Raw genomic sequence first — 23,189 nt, 5'->3', positions numbered from 1 at the left:
TGGTACTTTACATACAGCTAGGTAGCATAATGGGTTTTTTCTTTCTATTAACCTGTTTAATGTCTTTATTTTTCAGACTATCTGCTCTCTAATAATTATGTAAATTCTATTATTGTCCACAAATTTGACTTTTCCGATGAGGAAATCATGGCATATTACATATCATTTTTGAAAACCCTTTCCCTGAAGCTCAACAATCATACTGTACATTTCTTTTATAATGAGGTAAGTGAAGAGTTGCAGTATAATGCTAAGAGGACTTTAATTAGAAATTGATAGTAATTTGGCACATATTCTAAACAGTCTCTTGTCTCAGCATGTCCTGAATTTTTTTTTATAACTTTAATATCTGTGATAGAGAATTCATTTGTGGGGAGCACTGTGAAAGCATGATAAAGAATAGGTCTTTGTCCTTGTACAACTATAATAAAATCAAAATCTGGAAGTTAGTATTGGACTGTTTCCGTAGCTCTGAAGTCTACTTCCGTGAGAATCAATCTTGTTTATGCTTTGTTTTCTAATGCTTTTATAAACAGGATATTTTCTGTTGCACCACTTGGTTCTAAAATACTTAGGCAAAGTCTAAGAAGCTTGAGTAATCAAAGGCCAAAGGCGAAATGCTTTTTTCCGTGCTCCATTCCACTTTTTGCCAGAAGAGGGCATTAAAGCACTGAATATGAGCAGAGTTAACACGGAAAGCTCAGACACTTAAAGCAATTTATTTTAATGCAGAGCTACAAATACAGTTGAGTGTTCATTGTCAAATCGGAAGGTAAAAATATCAGCATAATACATGGAAAACATTTTTCATACAGAATCCCTACAAATGCCCTGTACATATTTTCGTTAATTCATAAATACTTTCTCTCCTTTTGTTACAGCACACTAATGACTTTGCTTTGTACACTGAAGCTATTAAATTTTTTAACCACCCAGAAAGCATGGTCAGGATTGCTGTTAGAACTATAACTTTAAATGTCTACAAAGGTATGCTTTTTCTATATTAAAAAAGGCATGTGTGAAAAGTGTGTGTTTCATTTAGTTTAATTTTCAGTTATTTACATTTGAGGGTTTTCTGTCTGGTTTATGAGATTGAAAAGCTTAGCATATTGACATGCTTCAGGTACACCTTTTTGTTTTTATGAAATGGAACCCCAAACTTACAGTATGTACTTGGAAATACACAGATTAAATTGGTTTAAAAAACCCAAAAGAATATCAAGCATACACAAGGACCTTTAGCTTCCTTTCCAGCAGAGATCAGAATGTGACTGTATTTAAAAAACAAACAAAAAACCCCAACCCCCAAAACAAAGTGCTTTAAGAATATCAAGTATTTTTTACTTATGAACTTGAGCTTTATAATATATGAAGCAGTAACCTTGCTGGCTGCATCACTTCCTTTTGGATTTGAAGTGCACTAGAATATGACTGTAGAGTTTCTAGGTGCTGCAGTCACTCCAGTCTGAAGAAAAGCTAGACCATTCCCAGAGGTGCCCAGTGAACACCAGGAGGCTGCAGTTGCAAATTCCTGTACTGGACATTCCAGTAGGACATAAGGAAAAAAAGCCAAAAACTCCACTGTGAGACTAGTTAAGTGTTGCAACAGGTTTGCCAGAGAAACTGAGGATTCTGTATTGTTTGAGATCTTCAAAACTTACAAGGCCCTTTAGCAACCTGGTTGAACTTTGAAGTTAATGCTGCTTTGAGAATGGGTTTGGACTAGGCAATGTCCTAAAGTTGCTTCCCTCTAAAATTTTGTTGGGGTGTGTAAAATCTGTAATAGGCTGAAAATATCAGTGATCTCTGTAGAAAAATTCGCATGTATTCAGAACTTCTACCTCTGAAATCAGCATGCTGTAAGGTAGTATGTATTATGGAATATGTTCATGCAGGGCTTCTTATTCTTTAATCCATTTTAAATTAAATTACATTTTGGATTTACAAAATTTTCTGTCTATCAGGAGTAGTAGTGATTTGATGAGAGTCTTTATTGTAGAAGAATATGAGAACTTTTTTAAAACAATGAACAATTGGTGCTGCAAATAACTGGATAGCCTGCATAGCAGATAGGTTCTTTATAGTATTGACTGCAAGGGGCAAAATTGTGTTAAGCAATGGACACTTGGTACTTCAAAGTTTTCTGCTTCAAAGAGCTGTAAACCCAAGTGTGTGCTCACAAAAAGAGCAAAGTGCAGGCTCCATACCCTATTTGCTATATATTTACGTAACTAAGTGGTTTTATGGTTCAAAAAAATGTATAGGATTTTCATTGAATGTTGTAGTGATACAAAGGTTAGAGTTGAGAAAACACAGCTCGGATGTTCAGGTTTCATAATTTTCTGACTATCCATTTGCATATATTCTGATCTAACACCTACCCTGTATCTTTTAGTTTAGATGCTTTGTGCTTTAGCTTTTTAAACCCTTTTGGAGGATGTCGCTATCCCAGTTCCTAATCCTGTTAACTGTTGTCTGTTTCTTTTGCCCTTCCTTCACTGATGATTCCTGTGTTCCTTAATGCAGTGTCATGTAAGTCTAACTAGCTTGACTTTCAGCATTACCGCTTTATTCTTATGCTTTTTCCTCTTCCTTTTAATAAAGACTGTGCTAAAAAACTTTCTGCATTCCACTAGATTTACCTTCAGATCTATGTAAATATATCAATATTAGGCTCGTTCGAGCCAATTAAGAGTTGATGTGATGTTTTTGTAGATGTCCATTTCATGCATAAGATCATGTCAGGTATATACTGGTATGAAAAGCTAGCATGTAATAAAAACTCAGGTGTTACTTTATTGTATTTCTTAAACATTAATTTAAAAAAAATTGCAACTGAGTTTTCTTTTTAATAATTTCTCTTCAGTGGACAACCAACCTATGCTGCATTACATTAGAGATAAAACTGCTGTCCCTTATTTCTCCAACCTCGTTTGGTTTATTGGAAGCCACGTGATAGAACTGGATAACTGTGTGCAGACTGATGAAGAGTAAGCTTTTACAAATGCTGGGTATTGAATGGAAATGTTTTTCTCATATGTTGGGACTTCCCTTATTTTGTCTGTAATAGTGCAGTTAAGTTAATTTCTGAATATGTTCCCTTGTAGTCAGTTCAAGCTTTGAATTAATAATTACTAGTGCTGTGTGCCCTATCTGTGCTAATATCCATACAATTAGTGTTCAGCAGCATGCTTTTCCATCTTTGTTTTAATTCTGCTAAATTTAGCAGATAGCCAGAAGACACAAAAGGTATTCCATGCTTTTCAAACTTACCAACTTGGTCTTTTTCATGTTCCTTTTCTGTGTATCATCTCAGTAGAACAGCTTTCTGAAAAGATTGTAGGAAAAAAAATTAAATTGGGAAGATGAACTTTTTTTAGTATGTGAACTGTCAGACCTGAAATTCCTGTGTAATATTCTACTATCAACTCCAGAAACATTTTGTTGATTTCGGGTTATTCTTGGTTTGCCTTCCTACCCCCACCTTAGAATGGGCAGCTGTTTCTTCCTTTCTTAAAGTGAAGATGTAGATGTTAAATACAACATAGATTTTTTCTTTTCTTTTTTGAAACAAATCTTAACATTTTTTTATGTCTTGTGAAAAGAGTTTGGCAGTGGAAAGTGAAGTTTTATAAAAACATTGCATCTGAAAACTTGGGGGAAAAACTGATACGTGCATCCTCAAACACATATAAGCCTGAAGATTGTTTGCTAGCTGCATTTGTTGACTTTAATGAAAACATCTTGTTTAGGCAGTTGATCTGCACAAGGGGATCTATGGAAGGGATATGCATTAATTCTCTTCTGAAGTTTTTAAGATTTTGACAAATGATTGTATCTGAGACTTTTTTTGCTTGCTTTTTCAGGCACAGAAATAGGGGCAAACTGAGTGACCTGGTAGCAGAACATCTTGATCATTTACATTACCTTAATGATATCCTTATCATTAATTGTGAATTTTTAAATGATGTGCTAACAGACCACCTACTTAATAGGCTCTTTCTTCCCCTCTATGTGTATTCATTAGTAAATCAAGATAAGGTAAGCTAATGCCTGTAAACAAATAAGTCTTAAAAGTGTTACTTGCTTTCCTTATGCATAATAATTAGTTCAGCAGGTGTATTCTGTAGTAGGGTTGGTAGTGTAGATACCTATGTTTGTGTCTTTTACATGAAATGGTTTAAGGTAACTGTAGGGGAAGTACCCTGAGACTGAAATTAAGGGCAGAATAGATGATAGAACTTTATTCACGAAACAAACACTGGTTTGGATGATGTGGTTGTTAAATGCTAATGATAGTGGAGACAAGAAGAGCTGCAAATTTGGAACAGGGTTTAAATTTCTGTGGCACCGGGAAATTTGAGGTGTGTGATTTCTTTTCCTGATATGGTAACCTGTTTCCTGGCAAAAGCAGATTATAATACCTTTTCCCATTATATGTGCAAATTTTCCATGGTGTAAAAATCCACTCCACGCAGAAGATACTAACTTTTGATTTTGATACGCGATTCTTCGATTTGCAGATAAGCTGCGTCTCAATGTCATATAGTTGAATTTTTTCTTAAAGCATAGCCTTTAAATTTAGTGAAAAGCTTATTTTTAATGAAACAGAAATTCTTTTAAAGCCTGTGTGGGTTCCTGTATTCACTTGTCTTTAAAAAAAAAAAATTATATTTTATTTCTGTTTATCCATTCCCCCCTCCGATCTTCTGTAATGGTGTTTGTTCTTAAGATACACAATGCTTTGTGAATTTCAGCATACTTTCATTAACCAGAGGTCAGGTTAATTAATTCAGTATATTGTATGTGCACTAAGGATTGATTGAATGATAAACATCATCTTGTCTTGCCATTAAAATAGGGTGAAGCAGACTTCCAGACTTTTATTTCAGCTATTGTAACTCTTTCCATTCATGCATTACCAAAATCTGCTTGTCCTCCTATTTTCAGGCAGATTTGTCTATTATCATGAGGTCAGAGATACTTGCAGTCATAAAATTAGGCTGTTCGTACCTCTTGAGATAATTAATTTACGTGGTTATGGTTTTTAAAGTATCACCAATTTATTTTTAGAAACATTTTCATTACTACTGGCATATAAACTTATAACTTGAGCACAACAGTGCTACTTCAAATATTTTTGTCCAGTGTGATGTACCTGATTAGAGAAGTGTCTACTGACCATGCTTTTATTATGTGGGTGATATTTCATTGTTTCTGAATAGCTGTTTAGAGTTGATTTTAATGAACGTTAACTGAGAAGTACTTTTTGAAAGAATAGTAGCGTAGTGAAAACCAACATACTTCCCAGATACTCATCTGTTCAAATTTAAGTTACCAAAGTGACTATGAAAGATAATAATCATTAGCTATTTTTTAAGCATATAGAGTAAGGGATTTGCTTATTTGGAGAGTCGTCATTTGAAATAGCTTACAAAAGAATGTTAGAGCGTGCTGCTTTCTGAACATTTTGTAGTAGAATGTGGAACAATACAATATTAAGAGTTTTGTTTTTAATAAAAAATAAGTGCTTTAACATTGTATAAATAAATCTGCATTTTTCATAACATTTTTTCCATAGGGTGGAGAGCGTCCAAAAATAAGCCTCCAAGTTTCTCTCTATCTTCTTTCTCAAGTAAGTATTTTAAGTATTTTGTCCTACTTCTGAACATCTTTTGCAGTGCCAAATAGCTTCTTAGTTGAATTAATATTCTTCTGAGGATCCCATAGCACAGGGTAGCCTTTGGAGCATTCAGTGGTTATGTACGCCACCTGAAAAGTGGTACGTAGTAGAGCCATGCAACATACTAGGACAGAATTTAGTAAAATTGCAGGCGAAATTTAGGCAGATACTGTATTGCACTTTGAATCTGCCTAAGCTCTGGAAGATTCCAGGCTGCACTTTCCCTCTCTGAGAAATGTTATCATGGGTTTTTTTTGATGTATTTTTTTTAAACAAACAAAATCCACCCAAACCTCAAACTTCCTCACAATTTGAATTTCATTATGCTTATACCTGAAATCTGTAATAAAGTACTTGTTGTTTTCACGTTCTTACTAGTCCCACCTCCTTTTCTTTTTGGAACTTATTTTCAAATGAAGAAATTGCTGTCAATTTTTTTTGTATTTGTAGAGAAAAGTGGTATTTTCTCCCTGTAGTCTTCAGTGCATTGCTATGAGAGTAATTTTCTTAAATTGCATTCTCAGAAAATAGTTTTGACTTGTATTCATAGCATTTATACTTCTTTTTTTCTTTGAACTTACCATTTTACATTAATTTCATTATGGTGTGGTCCATAATTCCATCTTTTTTTTTAAGAACTTCTCTGAAAAATGTGATTTTTCAGGATAATACAATAACACATCACCACAGTTTTTTAAGTTTAAATTATTTACCACAGATAAAACCTTGGGAGCAATATTTTCTTGCAACTAAAGGGATCAGCATCATAGGATTGTGTATGTTAACCTCTTTTCACATCTTCTTTCAGCAGAAGTATTGGCTAGGTATCACAAATGCTTTGCATCTGTGTTTTTTATTGCTTTTAGTAAAGAAAATGGAACTTTTTTTCCTAACCATAAAGTATTGGAAACAAATTTGTGTATCAGAATGGTATGTGATGTGGAAAGTCAAACTAATTTTTCTGTCACTGGCAGAAATGCATCTTTTTAACCTACAGTTTCTTTGTTGAGTAGGATCTGAAAAAGTGTACACTGAGTATCCTGAGTAACCTTCTTAAATGTTTCTGTTACTGACAGCAGGCATACACTTTAGGCATTACTCATATATTAGAGACAAGTGTTTGAGAGGCTTGTACTAGCAAAGTGAACATGTAATGCACATACACTAAAATATGCCTGTGTATAGTTGAGCTACACTTTATGAATTAGAAGAAGCTTGAGTGATTTGTGAGGTAGTTCAAAGTAATTTTGAAGCGTGTTGTGACTTTCCAAACTTTTACATACGTCACCACCACATGCTAATAATCACTTTACTTTTGAAGTGGTTCTCACTTTAATCAGAAAACGTGGAGATCATATTTAGCTAAATATTGTCAGAACAACCATTAGGCTTACTGAATTAGAAATTATTTAGGGATTTCTCAGCTAGAACTACTGTTTAGGGATACAGCTTTGATATTCCTGTGACAATAATGGATATAAGCTGACATAAGGCTATTGTGGCTGGACCTGAGCTGGTTCTGTCCAGAAGCCAGCTGTTTGCTGGCCCAACCTTGTAAACCTTGCCTCAAAATAGAGTAGTTAGTGTAAACAGTGAACTCTGCTAAAGCACTGAAGGGCTTCTGGATAAGTGCTTTAACATTACAGGCAGTGTGGCCCCTATTCCTGTGTTATGTAGCCACTTTGTAGCTAGACCATAATTCTTTGCAATTGCATAGCCAGAAAAGCTGCTTCTGATCCAGTTCAGCCTATTGCATGACATTTACTTGTGAATCACTGCTAAGTAATTGGGCACACAACACAGAACTTAATGGAGTCCCGCCAGTCAAGGTCAGTGGATGTTGTGTACCATGATCAGTTTGTGTAGATTCTCAAAAAAGCAATTTTCTGGAGCAGTTTTATTTTGGGTTCCTTGCTAGAACATCACACAACTTTTTCCTCATCTGCTTTGAAATAAGAGAATTTACATTTCTCAGAAGGAGAGAAGAGCATGAAGAATTATTAAAACTAGGTAGCTTAAAATGTAGAGAAAGGTCAGATACCTATGGAGAAGATTATAGTCTCTTGTGGTTTGAAGTAGATTTCATGAACTATCAGTGTTACCAGTTGTACTTTACTGTATATGTAAACTTAAGATACCAGTTTAGCAAGGTCAAAAAAGCATGTTCAGTGACTGAAATTGTGAAACTGTATGTGTTCTGTAATATGTCTGATATTTTTTTCCATCTTTCTTTTAATAGGTTTTTCTAATTATACATTATGCCCCTTTGGTGAACTCATTGGCTGAGGTTATACTTAATGGTGACCTGTCAGTGTTTTCTTCTAAAGTTGAGCAAGATATACAGAAAAACTCAGTAAGTGGCCAAATATCTTTGATATTTTTTTTAGAGGCAAAGAAAGTACCTGGGTTTGTTTTTCAAGTATCTGGAAACTGTAAGATAAAAGGTGATTGTGTTTAGGAGAGAAGAGCAGCTATAGGCGATTTCACCTTATATTGCTGGATGCGATAGCAAAAAAAATGCTCCATGCAACTTACATTCTTGTCAAAGTTGCAATATTTTTCTGCATGCATGTATATTTCATATAGTGGCATAAGAATGTGTAGGATGCAAATCAGAATACTTGCTTCTGTGGAGGTCAGACAGTGCAAAGGCTTCCATTGTTTTAATGGGACACTTTTTTAATCCAGTCTTCTGTGTTAAGTTTTTGTTACCAGCTCTTTGGTAGTGAAATCGAAATGAGTGATCACAGCTTTGCTTTGAAATTATTCCTTTGTGCAATTTCTAGCAGAAATGAGAGACTTAGAAAAAATACCTGGGGTAAATCCTTTGGATATAGAAGGAAACAAAGATTTTCATCTGAATATTCCCAATGTTCTAGCAGTAAAGCTGATCATCTCTGAAAGTGTGCATCAGTGTGCATAAGAGAATATAGACCAGCCACAAATAGATGGTGGTTCACCCTTGTACCTTCAGATTTAATCCTGTGTAGATGTTGGTAGATGCTGTTGTTAGTGTTTTTCTAAGTGTCATGTATATGATTATTTTTTTTTTCCTCTCTCGTTGTGGGTTTCACAGTTTGTGAAATGCTTGCTTTTTACTTTTTAAAAGCCTAATTGGTGTTGGTTATAAGAAGTGGGTATGACTTTACTGTGGTGAAGAGGCTTCTGACTGTAGTACTTCTGTCTAAAGATTGAACATGTCTCCTAATGTCTGACTGGTCAGCAAAGAGTGACTGAATATTTAATTTATAGAAGCGGTAGATTGGTTCTTGTGCACCTTATTTCCCAGCAGTTGCCATAGCTCTGAGAGTTTCAAGGGGGAGATACGCTTCTGCTCTTCTATGATACAAGTCAGCTTTTCCAGATTTTTTCCTACAGTGCAGTGGAGTCTGTTTGGGCTAATCTTAGCCAGTAGCTTTTGGGTTCTGTTATTTTGTACTGTTGACCTTGATGCTCAGAATCTAAGCTTTTTTAGGTAAAAAGAGTGGAATATTAGAGCTGACTGAATACTTTTAAGTTAAAGCCATCACTTGTATTAGCAAATGTCTGACATTCTGCTAGCTGTGTACCAAGTGTCGTGTGTGCTACTTGTGCAGAAGCAGCTTTGTTACTAGGAAATTTGTGGTGAGAGGGTGCGGCACCACTTGTTGGGTGGGATTTTTCTTTTCCTGTCATCGTTACTGTACAGAGTTGCAAAATATAGCATATGTTTGTGTGCTTGTTAGGAATTTTAGGGGTTTCCTATAAACTTAGGTTCATCTATTCTCTGATGTTTCTAATAATATTTAGGTTGCTGCTTCTCACTGGTCTTAAATGTGTCCCGTGGCATGTAAACTCCCAGTTCTGTCGTGCCTGAACAGGTAATAAATAGGAGGGGTGTTAGCTTTCTAGGAAGATGCTGGGTGAAACTGCTAGAGGTGGAGCTTTGTTACAGGGAGAGCAGAGTGGTAGCAGTTTTTATGGATGAAGAAAAAACTTCCATGGGAGAAACCTTGGTTTTTCCATAAATTCAACTATATTCTTCAAGGAAACTTTGGAGGGGAAAGCCGGTACTGTCAGAAAGCCTACTGGTGGAAACTGGTTACTTGCAGAAAGAGCGGGGAATAATCTTCAGCAAAGACCTCCGTGCTTTACTTCCAGTGAGGGGAGCTGTCAATGAGCTGCTCTCCATTGATGAGTATGAAAAACTACTTGCATATATTGCATGGGGTTTTCTACTGATACACAATTCAATGCAGTGAGACTAGTCAGCCATAGATACAGAGGCACAGACAAATTAAGTAAAGGTGAGACAGTTCCCTATTGCCCTGTGGTAGGACTTCTTAGAGCAGCAAGTTGATTTATGAGCATTGTTAGCCATTTGAGGGGCTGTTCTTTGGACTATAAGGTGTATCAGGACCATTGCAAAGTTGTTACTGTGGTGTATTCTGTTGCAAAGAAATTACTAACTTCTGTTGAATAATGGAAGCTATTTCAGAAGCTACTTCAGGCTTGCTTGTTTTGAAGTCAGTAGAGAAAAGTGATGAGCAACGTAATATACTTTTTGGCTGAGTTTAGAATTGTGTTTGTTCTTAAGTCAGACCCAGATTTATCTTTCTCTACTTCCTTTCTGTTACAATTTCCCATGTTAATCATTCTGATACTCTCCTAAACTGCTGCTTTTGTGGATATCTCCGTGTGTTATGGTGAGCTGCAGTTATCTCTGAACCCCTACTCTATACCTAACACTGCTTATCTCTTGTAACTGAGATGTCTTGATACATTTAAATTGACATGTAACTGTCATTTTCCAACATGTAGTTTGTAAAACCAGAAGTAAGCAGAACATCATGTCTATATTCATTTTCCTAGTAAGATGAAGTGGAATGAGGCGTAGAAAGTATGGACTGAGATTACCAGAAGCAGGGTCGTGTGTCCTCATGATAGGAGACTAAATGAGTAAAGAATACCTAATAAAAATGCTGAGAAGGGTTGTGGTTGCTGTGTATAAGAGCAACATATCCAGACTTATTTAGGGCAAAAGAGCAATGGTAATTGTCACGATAGGAACAAGTGCTACTTTCTACTGGAAATCAATTTGTGGAAAAAATCAGCAATGGATCTTACTGCTGACAGCATATGAATTGGCAATAACCTGTCTATGGAGATCTGCTGAGCATCATAGGGCAGTAATTATTGCCCAGCCTCGAGTCCACAGGTTCTCCACCTCGAAGTATAGCAAATTAAGATACACTTGTCTTTCCATGTTTTCCCTGTATTTCAATTTTTAGGTGGCTTCAGAAGAAATGCTAATTTCTGATGATGAGTTGAATATGTGTAGCCAACATGTATTTAAACTTGTTAGCAGCCATCACACTAAGGTTTACCTTACTTCCTGTGAGAACTGTTTTCCTGCATAATTCGGATGTGGGCCAGTTCTACCTATTTCATGTTTCTCTTGGTTTCTTGTTTAACCTACTTTCTCCTTCCCGTAAAAGCTGTTACTGGTACTGCCTTACTTACCAGCACACGTTGCATAAGATAAACCATAATTGAAAATAGGGTTGAAAGACACTTAAAAAGCATAAAATAGCAGTATCTCAAACTCTGTAATCAATTTAGATAAACCACATACTACATAAATTAATTTTGTCTGATTTTAGAATGTTTTAAGTGTATAACCTTGTTGTATGTAGCAGAAGAGTATATATATGTTGACTTCTTTCTTGAGATGGACCAGATGATGGTTATGAGCACACTGCTGTCTACTGGTCTCTTCTGTTATTTTGCTGATAAGGCTAGCAGCATATTAGAAATGCAAGGATGTTAAGTACATGCATTCTTCATAAAGGAAGCAGCTACAGGGTTCTAGGAAGTTATTGTGAGTGAATGCAGGAAGGGGAGAATGCATTGTGCAGCTGGTTGCTACTTTTCTTTTTTCCCCCTGAAGAATAGGGCTTAATGTGTTCTTCCCTTCTCTTATGACTTTTCTGACCGGAAACCATCAATAAAAGTAATCTGGTTGTAACTCTGATGGTTTTGTAACCTTCCTATGTTGCAGTTTGATCAGACAAAATATATCAGAGAGGTTACTGGGTTGCAAAAGTCTGATAGATTTCACATTATGGGTTTTTTTAGTATTGTGAAAGATTCCTCCTACTGTATGGTTTATTTCAGTGGCAAGTGTAAGCTGACTTACGCAAGATTTCTATAAAACCTGTTTTAAAAGTCAGAAGATTTAGAGAAATACTTCAGCCTTCTGACTTGTAGAAGGTTTCTTCCCAGATCTTTTCCTAATCTGTATAGGTGTTCCTTATTAAGTGACGGGAGGGGTTTTTCCAAACTTTGAGCGCTCTCTGATATGCCCATTTTCAATGCTTACTGTACTTGAGTCACCTAAGGCAAGGAATGGAATCAATTTTGTATTTAGTTATCTTTTCTCTTGCTTGACCTCAAATTTTTAACCCTTTAGCCAGCATCAGCTAAGTGTGATCAAAGTATTGAAGTCTGAAAGGTAATGAAGTTTCTGTAGCAGTCTTGTTCAGCATAAATGTGTGCTGGCAGGAAACCCCCAGACCATGGTTTCACTTCTCAGTAACAGAAGTTTGGCTGATCAATGTTTGTAGCTCTAGGTGAGAGAGAGCATGTACTCTGCTAATCCAGCTGCCACGCCTAACAAGTGAGAAGGGAGCTCAAAGCATCACAGCTCAGAAGCAATCTGCAAAATTGTAGGAAACAAAGTTTTGTTAGTCCTGCTAGTTGCAGGACTTCTTGTAGTGTCTTGAGTCTTTCTGTAAGAGTACATCATCCTCTGTTGTTAGGATGGCACAGACCCGTGGAAATACTTCCACTGGGAGAAATTTGTCATCTAACTTTATTTTCTTGCTCTATAAATTAATAACCAGGAAAATCAGGTATTGATTGAATACTGTTTGCTGCCTTATCCAGAAGCAGTGTTTTGACTTGAAAAATAAACTGCTGATAACTTTCAGTAGAACACAAGTATATTAAGGTCTGACAAATGAAGTGGTGTTGGTTTTCCAGACTTGGTAAGTTAGTGACTGGAGGCCAAAAAAGGGTTGACATCAGTGCCATTTGTCCTAGATGATACAAGGACTAGTATGCTGTTGAGGGAAGCTTAAGTTTCAAAAAAATCTCATAGCTTAGAGCATTGTTTTTTGTCCTTGCTATTGCCAAAGACATTTAAAGAGTGTGTTTCATAATTAACATTGCTGTCAATACATGCTTTGGATTTTGCTGCCTTTATCCTTTTTGCAAAAGGTGTCTTAATTTTGAATCTACTAGTTGTCTCGCCTGTTAAGAAAAGATCAATGAAGGGAAAAAAATTAATAAACTTCTATTGATGAAATAGGTAATTCTATATGTTCTTGTCTCAAGATGGCATACTTTTCAATGATAGATCTTTAGGATATGCTACTTTGGAGATAATTGTTCTACTGATGATTTGATACAGCTTGAGGTCTACTTTCTTGTACTTCAAAATGGATTTGAGATTTGTAAGTGGTACGCTAATTTAAATTCTAAACCCCCTCTTTCATATGAACTGAAGTTTCTTTACCAGTTAGCTAAAAATGTCTTGCTGTACCTTAGTGTAAACTTTTCAAATTTGCAGGCAAAGTCAAGTATCAGATGTTTCATAAAACCAACAGAAACACTTGAGAGGTCTCTTGAAATTAACAAACAGAAGGGGAAGAAGAGGGTGCAGAAAAGACCCAACTATAAAAATGTTGGTGAAGAAGATGAAGAGGAGAGAGGATCTGAAGATAACCAAGATGACCTAGATAAGGGTAAAGGTACAGAAGCAAGTTCAAAGGCCATCAGAACAAGCAGTGAAAATGAAGGTGAGTATAACGGCAAATAAACATTATGCTTACAATTTGGATACTTTTATTTACCGTATGGACCTAACTGTGATCTGTTATGTGACTTGTTCTCTTGTTGCACGAGGTAAACATGGGACTATTAAATTTGTTTCAGTCTTTGACTATTTTTTTCTCATGTTAAATCATTCTGCCAGAACATGTACTTCTAATCTGATTTAAAAACTATGGAAGTGTTTTCATGCCTCCCTGTAGTCTTTGGCCCTCATCACAAATGCATGCCTTGCACCAAGTTGTACATGATTATGGGGCATTTTATCAGTAGACTTCACAACTTTGTAACTTTCCCTTCTGTATCAAGGCAAATGGTGTAGCCGCTTTACCTTTTTAAGATGGTCAGGGGTGTTTTATGCACGTTTCAGTGATAAAATTCAAGCAGCAAGCTAAAAGTGACAGTACATAGTAGAAGATGATATTAAATAATTTAGTTCAGACCTGAAGAAAGCATCTTTAATTTTTAGATTTTTATTGAATTGCACATTTTCAGGATTTTTTATGTAATGCAATACCTTAAGTATTGCTTTTGTAGGATGAGTGGTCCATCCTAACTGTTTATTTTATTAGTTAGTAACTGTTAAAGGATGTACATCAGAAACTAGTCTTTAGCTAGTTTGAGAAAAAATCTAGAGTGAATTTTTCTCAATTGAGAATAATTGAGAAAAACGTGGCAGAATTGCAGGCAAGCAATTGAAAACAAGGCCTTTATGATTTGGCAGCCCTCTCCGCAAATCGTTGCATTTCAATTTAGGTAAGCAGTTTGTTTGAGAAGGCTTACCTTAAATGGTGTCAAATAACTGATGTATTGTCTACCATGATTTGAAGAAAATATGATTTACTGCTTACACTGGTGCATTTAGTAGTCCTCTTTGTCCAAATTCTTAAGCAAAAGCTATATTTGATCCTAATACTTCTACTTAAAGCCAATAGGTATGAAGCACTCAGGACCAGATATGCTGTTTGCTGTAATTGTAGAGACTTTACACCCTCTATGAAACTTGATGTTTGCTCATGCCCCGATCTCACCAGCATTTTCACAGAGATCTTCTTTTTTTTCCAGAAAGAGGTTCTGTGTTTTTTCATCCTGTGGTTTGGACAGGAGGGGGATTACTGTTGCTTATTTGCCAAAATAATCTAATCTGTATATTTACATGTATTTTATATATATATAATTTTCTTAAAGCAGTTAAATTCCTTAAAGAAATGTAAGCAAACTTATTTATTGAATACAAAAGAGCTTGTGGTAACAGTTTGGTAAAAATTACAAATTTTGGTGGGGTTTTTTTGGTTCTTTTTTAGAAATAGAGATGGTAATCATGGAGAGATGTAAACTGTCAGAATTGTCTATCTCTACTGTGACGGAGCAGAATACAACAGATGAAGAAAAGAGTGCAGCTGCCTCTGGGACTGAGATAACGAACTGGAACAGGTATAAAGGAACTGTTATATTTTGCTATATTGCTTCCTTACTTGCCCTCCCATTAACTCTTTCACTTCTCTTAAGGGATGTTTCAAGTCTGCCTCCAATTAAAATTCCAGGTGTTTTTGTGGATCACAATTAAGTGAGGCAACAGAAGGATGGGATGTGGCCTCTCTACTGATCAGTTTTGGAAATGGTCCTGTTCCTTTGTAAAGTTTGTGCTGCTCTTTATGGCAATTGTGATGCCTTAAGTTGGTGAAGTTAAATTACAGAATATTAACATAATAAAACCCAAATGTGAATGTTCTCATTGTAGAATTTTCTAAACCTCTAAATTAAGCCAGAAGAAGTTTTCTTAAGGCTATTTATGGTCACATCTGTCAATTTTTTTATGCGCCTATAGGGAAAAAACAAGGCAAGTCCCTCATTTCAGGGCTGAATTTTGCAGAGTTTTAGTATTAGTAGTTACAAATAAACGCTGCTACCTATGTACAGCTTCCAACGTCCATTAATATATCCTAGGGGTAATGAAAACTACTCTTGGAAATGCAGTTTTAAGTGTTTCTGGGAGCAGAGATTGTCCTGACTTCAAAATTTAAACCAGAATATATTAAATACCCACAAGGCACTTTATCAGTAAGAATGTTGTGGTGTTATTAGAATGCTAAAGAAAAGAAACTGCAAAGAACTGTGCTATCTCTGACACAAAAATAATTGCAAATATGTCCCTTGGGGAAATGCCTATGTTTAATAGGGTATCAAATTTATTTTTAAATTTGGGAAATGCTGCATAGTATTCCCAGAATTTCGTTCTGTCTCCATTATAGCTTTGATGTAGCTTAGATAATATACATTAATAAAGACAACATTTAATTTAATTGTAAAAGTGAAATTGAACCTTGTCTTGAACTGGTTTTAAAATATATTGTTCTAGATTATTGATATTTTGACTAAAATATGTGCCAAATAGCTTTTAGAAAAAAATTGGCAATGTCTGCACTGAATACTAAGCAACTGGGACGCTCAGGTCTTAAATGCAGAGTACTTACACGTGAGATGCCAATGCATGTGGCAGATGTGTCTTTTGATCTGCATGTATGATCTGACAGCATCCTGCATCTTTTCTAAAAATAAACAGCATCAAAGAATGTGCAGAGCTACAAATATTTTTAAAATAAGGGTAGACCTTGTATAGGGCATTTTTTGGCCTTAGTTTTGTACATATTTTGGAAATGTAGGTAAGTTGCTATAACTTAAGATTTTTTTGTTATTCTGTATGTTAAGTACAGTATTTAAAACAGTAACTAAATCTCTCAAGAAATTTGCTCAAGTGCATATAGCTTCTTTCTTACACTGCTTGGAGTCACCACGTCTTGTGGATGAGATAAGCCACATGGGTAAGGGTGGTGGTGGAAGATGCAGTGGTCTTTTATTCCATGATTGAAGTGAGTTAAACCTCCATAGCTGGAGTAATCATCAACAATTGTAATGAAAGCGATTCTGAATGTGTTGCAGTCTTCAGTTGTGGACAGACTTCACAAGAATAATTAATTTGAAGAATACTTGTATGGCATTTGAACTGTTCCTACGATCAAGTTGCTAGTAAAATAACAGAATCTTACAGAGTTAAGAAATAGATTTGAAAATAGTTGCCATATAGCCCTTAACATTAAAAGTGGTTTTGAAAAATTGTGTAAAAGTTGTTGACAGATAAATGGAAGACAGCACAGTTTGCAGTTAAAAGACTGCAGCTGTAAAATGTAAGTGAAGTTTTCCATTTCCCTTAGCCCTTTTACTGCTGTGAAGAACATAAAAAGAGAAAGTTTAATCAATTTTGGTGTAATTTTATGTTGATGTGCCTCACTACTGGAAAGTTTAAGCCTAAAGGCTTGTTTTAAATTCATTTCCTTTTATGATGAAAGTTTTTTCCCCAAATGTGAAACCTTCATGCTATGTTGTACCTTCTGTTGCTTCTTTCTTATAGCTGAAGTCTTTCTGAGTCTAGCCTATATTTAGTCTGTATGAGGACCCGTTGATGAGTGGGATTCCTAGAAGTTGTTCCTGGTTCAGATTATTGCAACTGAGAGTTTGATAATGCAAATAGATGCTGTGAAGAAACATGTGGAATGAGTATTATCTCTCACTGTTGTAGTTGTATTTTTAAAGTTATGTAATCACAATGATGAGTTTGCAGTGAATGCTTTTTGTCTGCTAGGCCTGAAGATAGGGAAATGTATTTGTTTTTATGACTTTGGATGTTATTTTAATATATTTTATTTGGATGTAATTTACATAATGGAAGCATTATTTTTTTCCTTTTGCTGTTAAAAAAAAATACTTTGAGAGGTAGGAATTACCTCTTTTCAATCAAGGCTCTAAAATTCTGATGACTGTCACACTTCCTTGGTTTTTTTTTTTATTGTTGTTGTTGTCTGGGCCAGTGGTAAAAAATAATTTAATTTCTACTTGTGCTCTGAACTGATTGGATGCAGGCCAGCTTAAGACAGGAGCCAAGTTGTGCTAATATCAGTTGATTCTCACCCATATCTGACCTGTCGAGATGGCTTCTGGATTAAATTGACTTTTCTGATCTGTTCAGGGTACGGGTGAAGGGTGAAGTCAGCACTGTTTATAGCCTTCCTGTGTATGCATTGTAGGTCACACATGCTTAAACCCAGGAAAACAAAGCTCATCTGCAGTCCAAAGCTTGCTTTTTTTGATCCAAATGTTGCCTTCTTGTTCATTTGTCTTTCCTATAACTGTTCGATGATAAAGTTTTTGATTGGTTGGTTTAGAAAACCTACCTTCATCCAAAGTTTCAGTGAAAACTGCTTTCTTGTAATAGTAAGAATTTAGTACTTGAGTCTTAAGGTAGGGGTTTTTTTATATATATGCAACAGTGATAGCAGCTACTTGAAGTTACTGATGTGTGCACTTAAAAGGAGCTGTATAATGCCTCTGCATGCATACTAAATGTGCTACAAACAACACAGTAAATGTGTGAACAATCAGTTCTTGGGGAAGTATTGTGTAACAAATCCCATTAAAACATCAGATTTAATGTCAGAATGTAAATACAAGGCATGGCTATAATCTGAGTATTCCTGAACATATTAATTTTTGTTTAATGCCTGACAATGTGCATTAGTGTAAATTTGCCTCTTCTGTTAGCTATGTGTAGAACAAGATAGTTACTAATTTTTCTGTAGACGTGGTGTTTGTCTTAAAACTGTTTTAAAATTACTCCTTTCCACAGGCCTTTTCTTGATATGGTCTATAATGCGCTGGACTGTGCTGAAGATGATTACTATGCCCTCTTCGTGCTCTGTCTTTTATATGCAATGTCACACAACAAAGGTAAACAAGTTTTTCTTTTTCCAGAGAAAACTGAATGAGACACATGGTTTTAGACAGGCACAATCTGTTGGTACTCTACGCTTATGCATACAACAGTGAGAAATTCTTCACATAGAGGAGGCAGAAATAAATATGCTGTAAGTAAAAACAGTTGCTAAGGATCACCTTTTTAAGAACAGTTTGGTAGAAAGCTTTGTGAGTGTCAGTAACTTGTATTCCATAGGTTTCTTGGAATTAGAATAGGATTATTGTTCCATTTTTAATCTCTTAATTTCATTTGACGCCCACTATATTCAATCTACATACATGTGGGATCCAGTTCTTTCCCACTTTGCATGTACTGTGATTGCTACATGTAAGCCAAGTATAAAATGTAAAACTTGTCCGCCTATGTTAACATTAAATCCTTGTATACTTTAAACATCTAGATCATACATAAGACCTGAGAAGTGGTTATGGAAGTCATCTATTGCCTTTTTCTGTCCAGCTTTGACAGTCCTTCAGTAATTCTTTTTACACTGCGCAGTTCCTCATCAACCTTGTCAGCCATTGTGCCATAATTGATGGAAGGCTTGTTTAAGTTGTCAGTGTTCTATGCCATAATACATCTTGCAAGGCTCCCATGGAGCCTGGACTATTTTATAAACTAGTAAAACTATCTTAAATGTGTAGTTCATTAGAATTCAGGCAGCATGAGAATATGTAACCTTTTCGAAGGAATGATTATGGTTAGCTTTTTTGTTGTTTATCTTTTTGTGCATTTTAAATATTCTTTTTGGAGCAATCATGTAAACATCTCATTCATGTGAATAATCATGTGTTTCAGGGATTGAGAGCTGAATTTATTTTCTGCTTATGAGGATAGTTTCTATAATATACTAGTAATTTAAATGAACTAACTGCTACAGTAAACTGAGCAAAAGAGCATCAGGTGTGATGGCATGCTTAAAAGTAAGGATTCGATTCTGACTTGAAGGTACCTCTGATGGACAAGCAGAGTGGAAATGAGTGTCTTGAGCGAACTAGCTAAGCTGAGCCCCTTCTGTTCTCCTCCATCCACTTGACAGCTTTATCTTTTTCCAGGAAAAATTGAATGCTTCTCTGAGATTATAATTTGCAGACATTGTCAGTGCTTTCACAGTCTCTTATGACAATAGATAATGATGCAACTATTATCACCAAAGATAGTACCACAGCCTTGCCATGCTCTAGCACTCTCTGACTTGCACCTCTTGATTTCCCACGCACCCCCTGCAACGTACCACTTCTAGAAAATATCTTTCTCCGAGGTACTTTTGAGCATTATTGTGCTAGAAAACGGTGATGTCGGGTGGATTGTCTTCTCTTAAAATCCATTCGTTGAAGCTGTGAATAACCAAAAGCATTAGCTGTAACTGTTGCAGCTTCAGAGTGTCCCTGGAATCTTTCAAAGTCATTGTAAATGACTGAGCCTGCACTCTAGGGTTGTATTTCTTAAGAATTCTTCTATTTAAGACCATAGTCCTTCAGCCCACTGTATTTCGTTTCAGTGTAATTGGTCGCTCTTCAATATCTTGTTCCCCAAAAGAAGTCTGATATCCTCTTGTTTCAAGGATCATTTGCTTACATCTGTAGAAGCCTGTAAATAGTGAGGAATGCAGCACATACAGCCTCTTGCTGCTTAGTTTCAGAAATCTCTGATGTTTATTTTTCACCCAATATCCAGGGTTACCAAGAGAAATACAACAGGAAATTAAATATCTACCTTCTAAGAGACTAAAAGTATCCTGGCCCTGAAACTGGAGATACCTTGCATGCACTTAAGGGGTCAAAATCTACACTTCATTCTTTGGTGGTCACATCAGCCCTTTAAATGAAAAATTCTTCAGGCTATCTGTACTCACTGGCTTTCCTTGTCAACAATTTACATTGGCCTGTGGCTCTTTGGAAGCTATTTTCCTTTCTCCCCCTATCCTTGACCCTAGATCTTAGTAGACAGGTGACATCCAGTTTTTGGTCTTCACTGTCTCTCACCAACCCACTCCTCTTGTGCCCTGTAAGAGGCTGCTTTCAGCCCTGGGGAACATGGAACCAGTGCCTCTGTGTCTTGAAGAGGAGGGGTTTTACAAGCTCCTGATTTAGTGTCCCTGTTTAATGCAAGAGCAGAATGTTCTTTAAAAGCTCAGGAGTTGTACAGCTGCTCCTTTCTACAGCAAATTCATTATCGGTCATGGAAGATGCATCAGGATTGAGTAGGAGCCAATGTTCGTATCTGAATTTAGTATAATGGAAGAGGTCTGTCTGCTTACAGACTTTCTCAAAGCATGGGTCAATGATCCTTTTCTTTTACAAAATGGCATGAAGGTCTCTGCAGACATCGAAAGGCCAAGTTATTTCCCCAGTTTCGGAAAGTAATAAATCTCTAGGAGTTGTGTGTCTAGGATCTGATTATCTGTTTACTGTCTGACAGATGGTAAATGCTCTAGTGAGCACTTGAATCAGTTCAAACAAACAGGTAATGAATTGGAAATTTACAGTGATTTCTTGTGACTGCAATACAAGCTTGTCCTCTCTACACCACAGGAAAATGAGTTGTGGTTTTCTGTTTGAGTATATTGGCTTTTCTGATTCTGTAGCTGGTCAGTTTGAGTTTTACCTTTCTCCCCCATCCTACTCATTCTGGCATGTGGAGAGGGCTACAACAGAACAAATTCAAAAAAATCTGAATAGCCCTACCTTAACCAAGAACTTTGGTTTCAGGCCTTGCATTCTAAGTCTTCTGAACGCATCTTGCTCTCTTGCCACTACATGTAGACACTGTTATTGAGGCTTTTTTTATCATGAGTCCTTCTGTTTGGGTACTGAGTCTGCGTTTTGCACTATGCTATTGAACATGTTTAAAGAAAATACACTTCTTTTTTTTTTTCCACCAGAAAGAATCGTTTGTGTCAACAAAAAGAAAGAATCCCAAGAGGTGCACCTGCACAGCTAGATAGATTTGTTGCAAATTGTATCTGAGAGATCTTTAATCCCAGAAGGAGCCCTTCATATATGTTGCTAGATCATGTACTGTATCTCAGGAATGCAGAACTCTGCATCTTTGGCAGACAGACAACCAAATGAAAGATGCAGAGTATGAGTTCTTTCACCATGATTTCAATTTGGCTGCTTTGTTGAGCATCTGTGTGGTCTTGCCTCTTAGTCTTTTTTAATGTTTTTTTGCTGGTTAACAACCATGTCCTTCTGTGAGAGCTTAATTTGCGTATAGGTATTTTCTAAGAAATCTTACTCATAAGCAGCTTTCCTTTCCAGAAAGGAAACTGTAGCTCTTAACTAAGCTGTTAGTGTTCACAACAATCTCTGATTGCCCTGGTTCCTTAAATGCCTCCTTCACTCCTACACCTTTACTCATCATGACAGAGAACATTTGTATCACTGTCAATAATCTTCTAACAGACCTTTTATTAATTGTTCAAAATATGTATGCTTAGTGAAGAAATAAATTAGATATCACAGATTGTGTTGTTAATAGAGTTAACTACAAGTTCAGGGTTGGAAGAAACTTTAAAACTTCGGTTTATGGGGTTATTACCATTCTTTAGAACAAGAGCAGGGAGGTCCTCAGCAATCCACAGCTACGCTTTGTTCTAAGAGGTCTTAGAGTAACCAGTCTATTCTGAGAAATAACTTTGCTCTTAGGAATAGGCTGAAGAAAGTTGAGTTTACTTTCTTTATACCAGTAGTCAGTGAGAATCTGTGATTCATGTTGGGGAGGGTACTAAATAAGAAGCTACTACTAACAAAAGAAAATTCCTATTCTTTTAAAATATATATGAACCAATCACTTACTACCAAAGCAGAATTTGAAATCAGACTTTTGTCTATTCCCTTTTAACTTTTATGTAACCTTTATGCTTTTCACACATATGGCTTGACTTTGATTTGATTTAGATGCAAACAAATAGTCTGCAAATTCCAGATGCAGCAAAATGGTTTGGATGTCACCAACCACTTTGGGATTGTCTTCACCCAGTAGGCTCCATTTAAGGCTGAGATTTTTTGGTGATACAAAAAAATACATAAAGGCTCCTCCTTTTCCTTGTAATAGAAATGCAAAACTAACTTGCCCAATTCTGTATTGCTAATTATAGTCTTGTGAGAAAACTGCTACGGTCTATTAAATACTTGCCTCGAGGTGTACTCCTGTTCTCTAATTCTCCTTTCTTCATTCATCCCTCACAAAAGGAATTGACCCAGTCAAGCTGGAGAGAATTCAACTTCCAGCTCAGCATGCTGAAGAGAGAAATTCATATAATCATGTTCTTGCAGAAGGGCTCATCAGGATAATGAATTATGCTGCACAACCAGGTATTGCTTTTCCAATATTTGTTTTCTTGCCAAGCTGAAATTTTTGATGACAAACCCCAAAAAGCTGCCTAGCCTCTTGTGTTTGAGAGGAAAACCTGTTTAACATGCTCTTCAATGAACAATAAGTAGATACAGCCTGTGAAAGCCAACTGTTGGTTTTCAGTGTTTGTTGAGAAACCAGTAACTGGATTTCTGCTGAATAGTTGTTTTTATACAGGGATCTGTTGTCTCAATTCCTACTTTGTGTCTTTGAATAAACAAAAATGATACATGTAGTGATTTCAGCCTGAAAAATGATCTGTGGCACCTTTGCTTATAAAAGTACTTCCAGTGGAGTAGTCTTGAAAACTATATGTAACCCTTTGCTTATAGCAGTCCTTTGTCTCTAGAGGTTATAGCAAATTTTCCTTTTTTTTTTTTTTTTAATAGCAGATTGTATTTTCTGTTCCGAACTGTTTTGCAGAAATGTGTTTTTTCCTGACTTCAGCTTCTTTGTAACGAGGGA

The 23,189-nt window shown here is 36.1% G+C and overlaps 1 protein-coding gene across 7 annotated transcripts in view; it reads left to right on the top strand.

Annotated features, from left to right (window-relative positions):
• Positions 1-23,189, top strand: part of CLEC16A (C-type lectin domain containing 16A) — an 81,585-nt gene that overhangs the window by 9,798 nt on the left and 48,598 nt on the right. For all 7 annotated transcript variants that reach the window (XR_008821337.1, XM_056335425.1, XM_056335424.1 and 4 more), the window contains exons 4-13: positions 77-225; positions 882-987; positions 2,867-2,990; positions 3,867-4,041; positions 5,582-5,635; positions 7,923-8,036; positions 13,296-13,524; positions 14,860-14,989; positions 18,237-18,337; positions 22,562-22,684. Coding sequence is in view for 6 of the 7 variants with exons in the window: in XM_056335425.1 (XP_056191400.1) it covers positions 77-225; positions 882-987; positions 2,867-2,990; positions 3,867-4,041; positions 5,582-5,635; positions 7,923-8,036; positions 13,296-13,524; positions 14,860-14,989; positions 18,237-18,337; positions 22,562-22,684 (1,305 nt within the window). In the remaining variant the exon portion in view is untranslated. The remainder of the gene's footprint in view (positions 1-76; positions 226-881; positions 988-2,866; positions 2,991-3,866; positions 4,042-5,581; positions 5,636-7,922; positions 8,037-13,295; positions 13,525-14,859; positions 14,990-18,236; positions 18,338-22,561; positions 22,685-23,189) is intronic.

Source organism: Falco biarmicus, chromosome 4, assembly GCF_023638135.1.
Source record: "Falco biarmicus isolate bFalBia1 chromosome 4, bFalBia1.pri, whole genome shotgun sequence".
NCBI lineage: Eukaryota > Metazoa > Chordata > Aves > Falconiformes > Falconidae > Falco > Falco biarmicus.
This window is presented reverse-complemented; position numbering and strand designations above follow the sequence as displayed.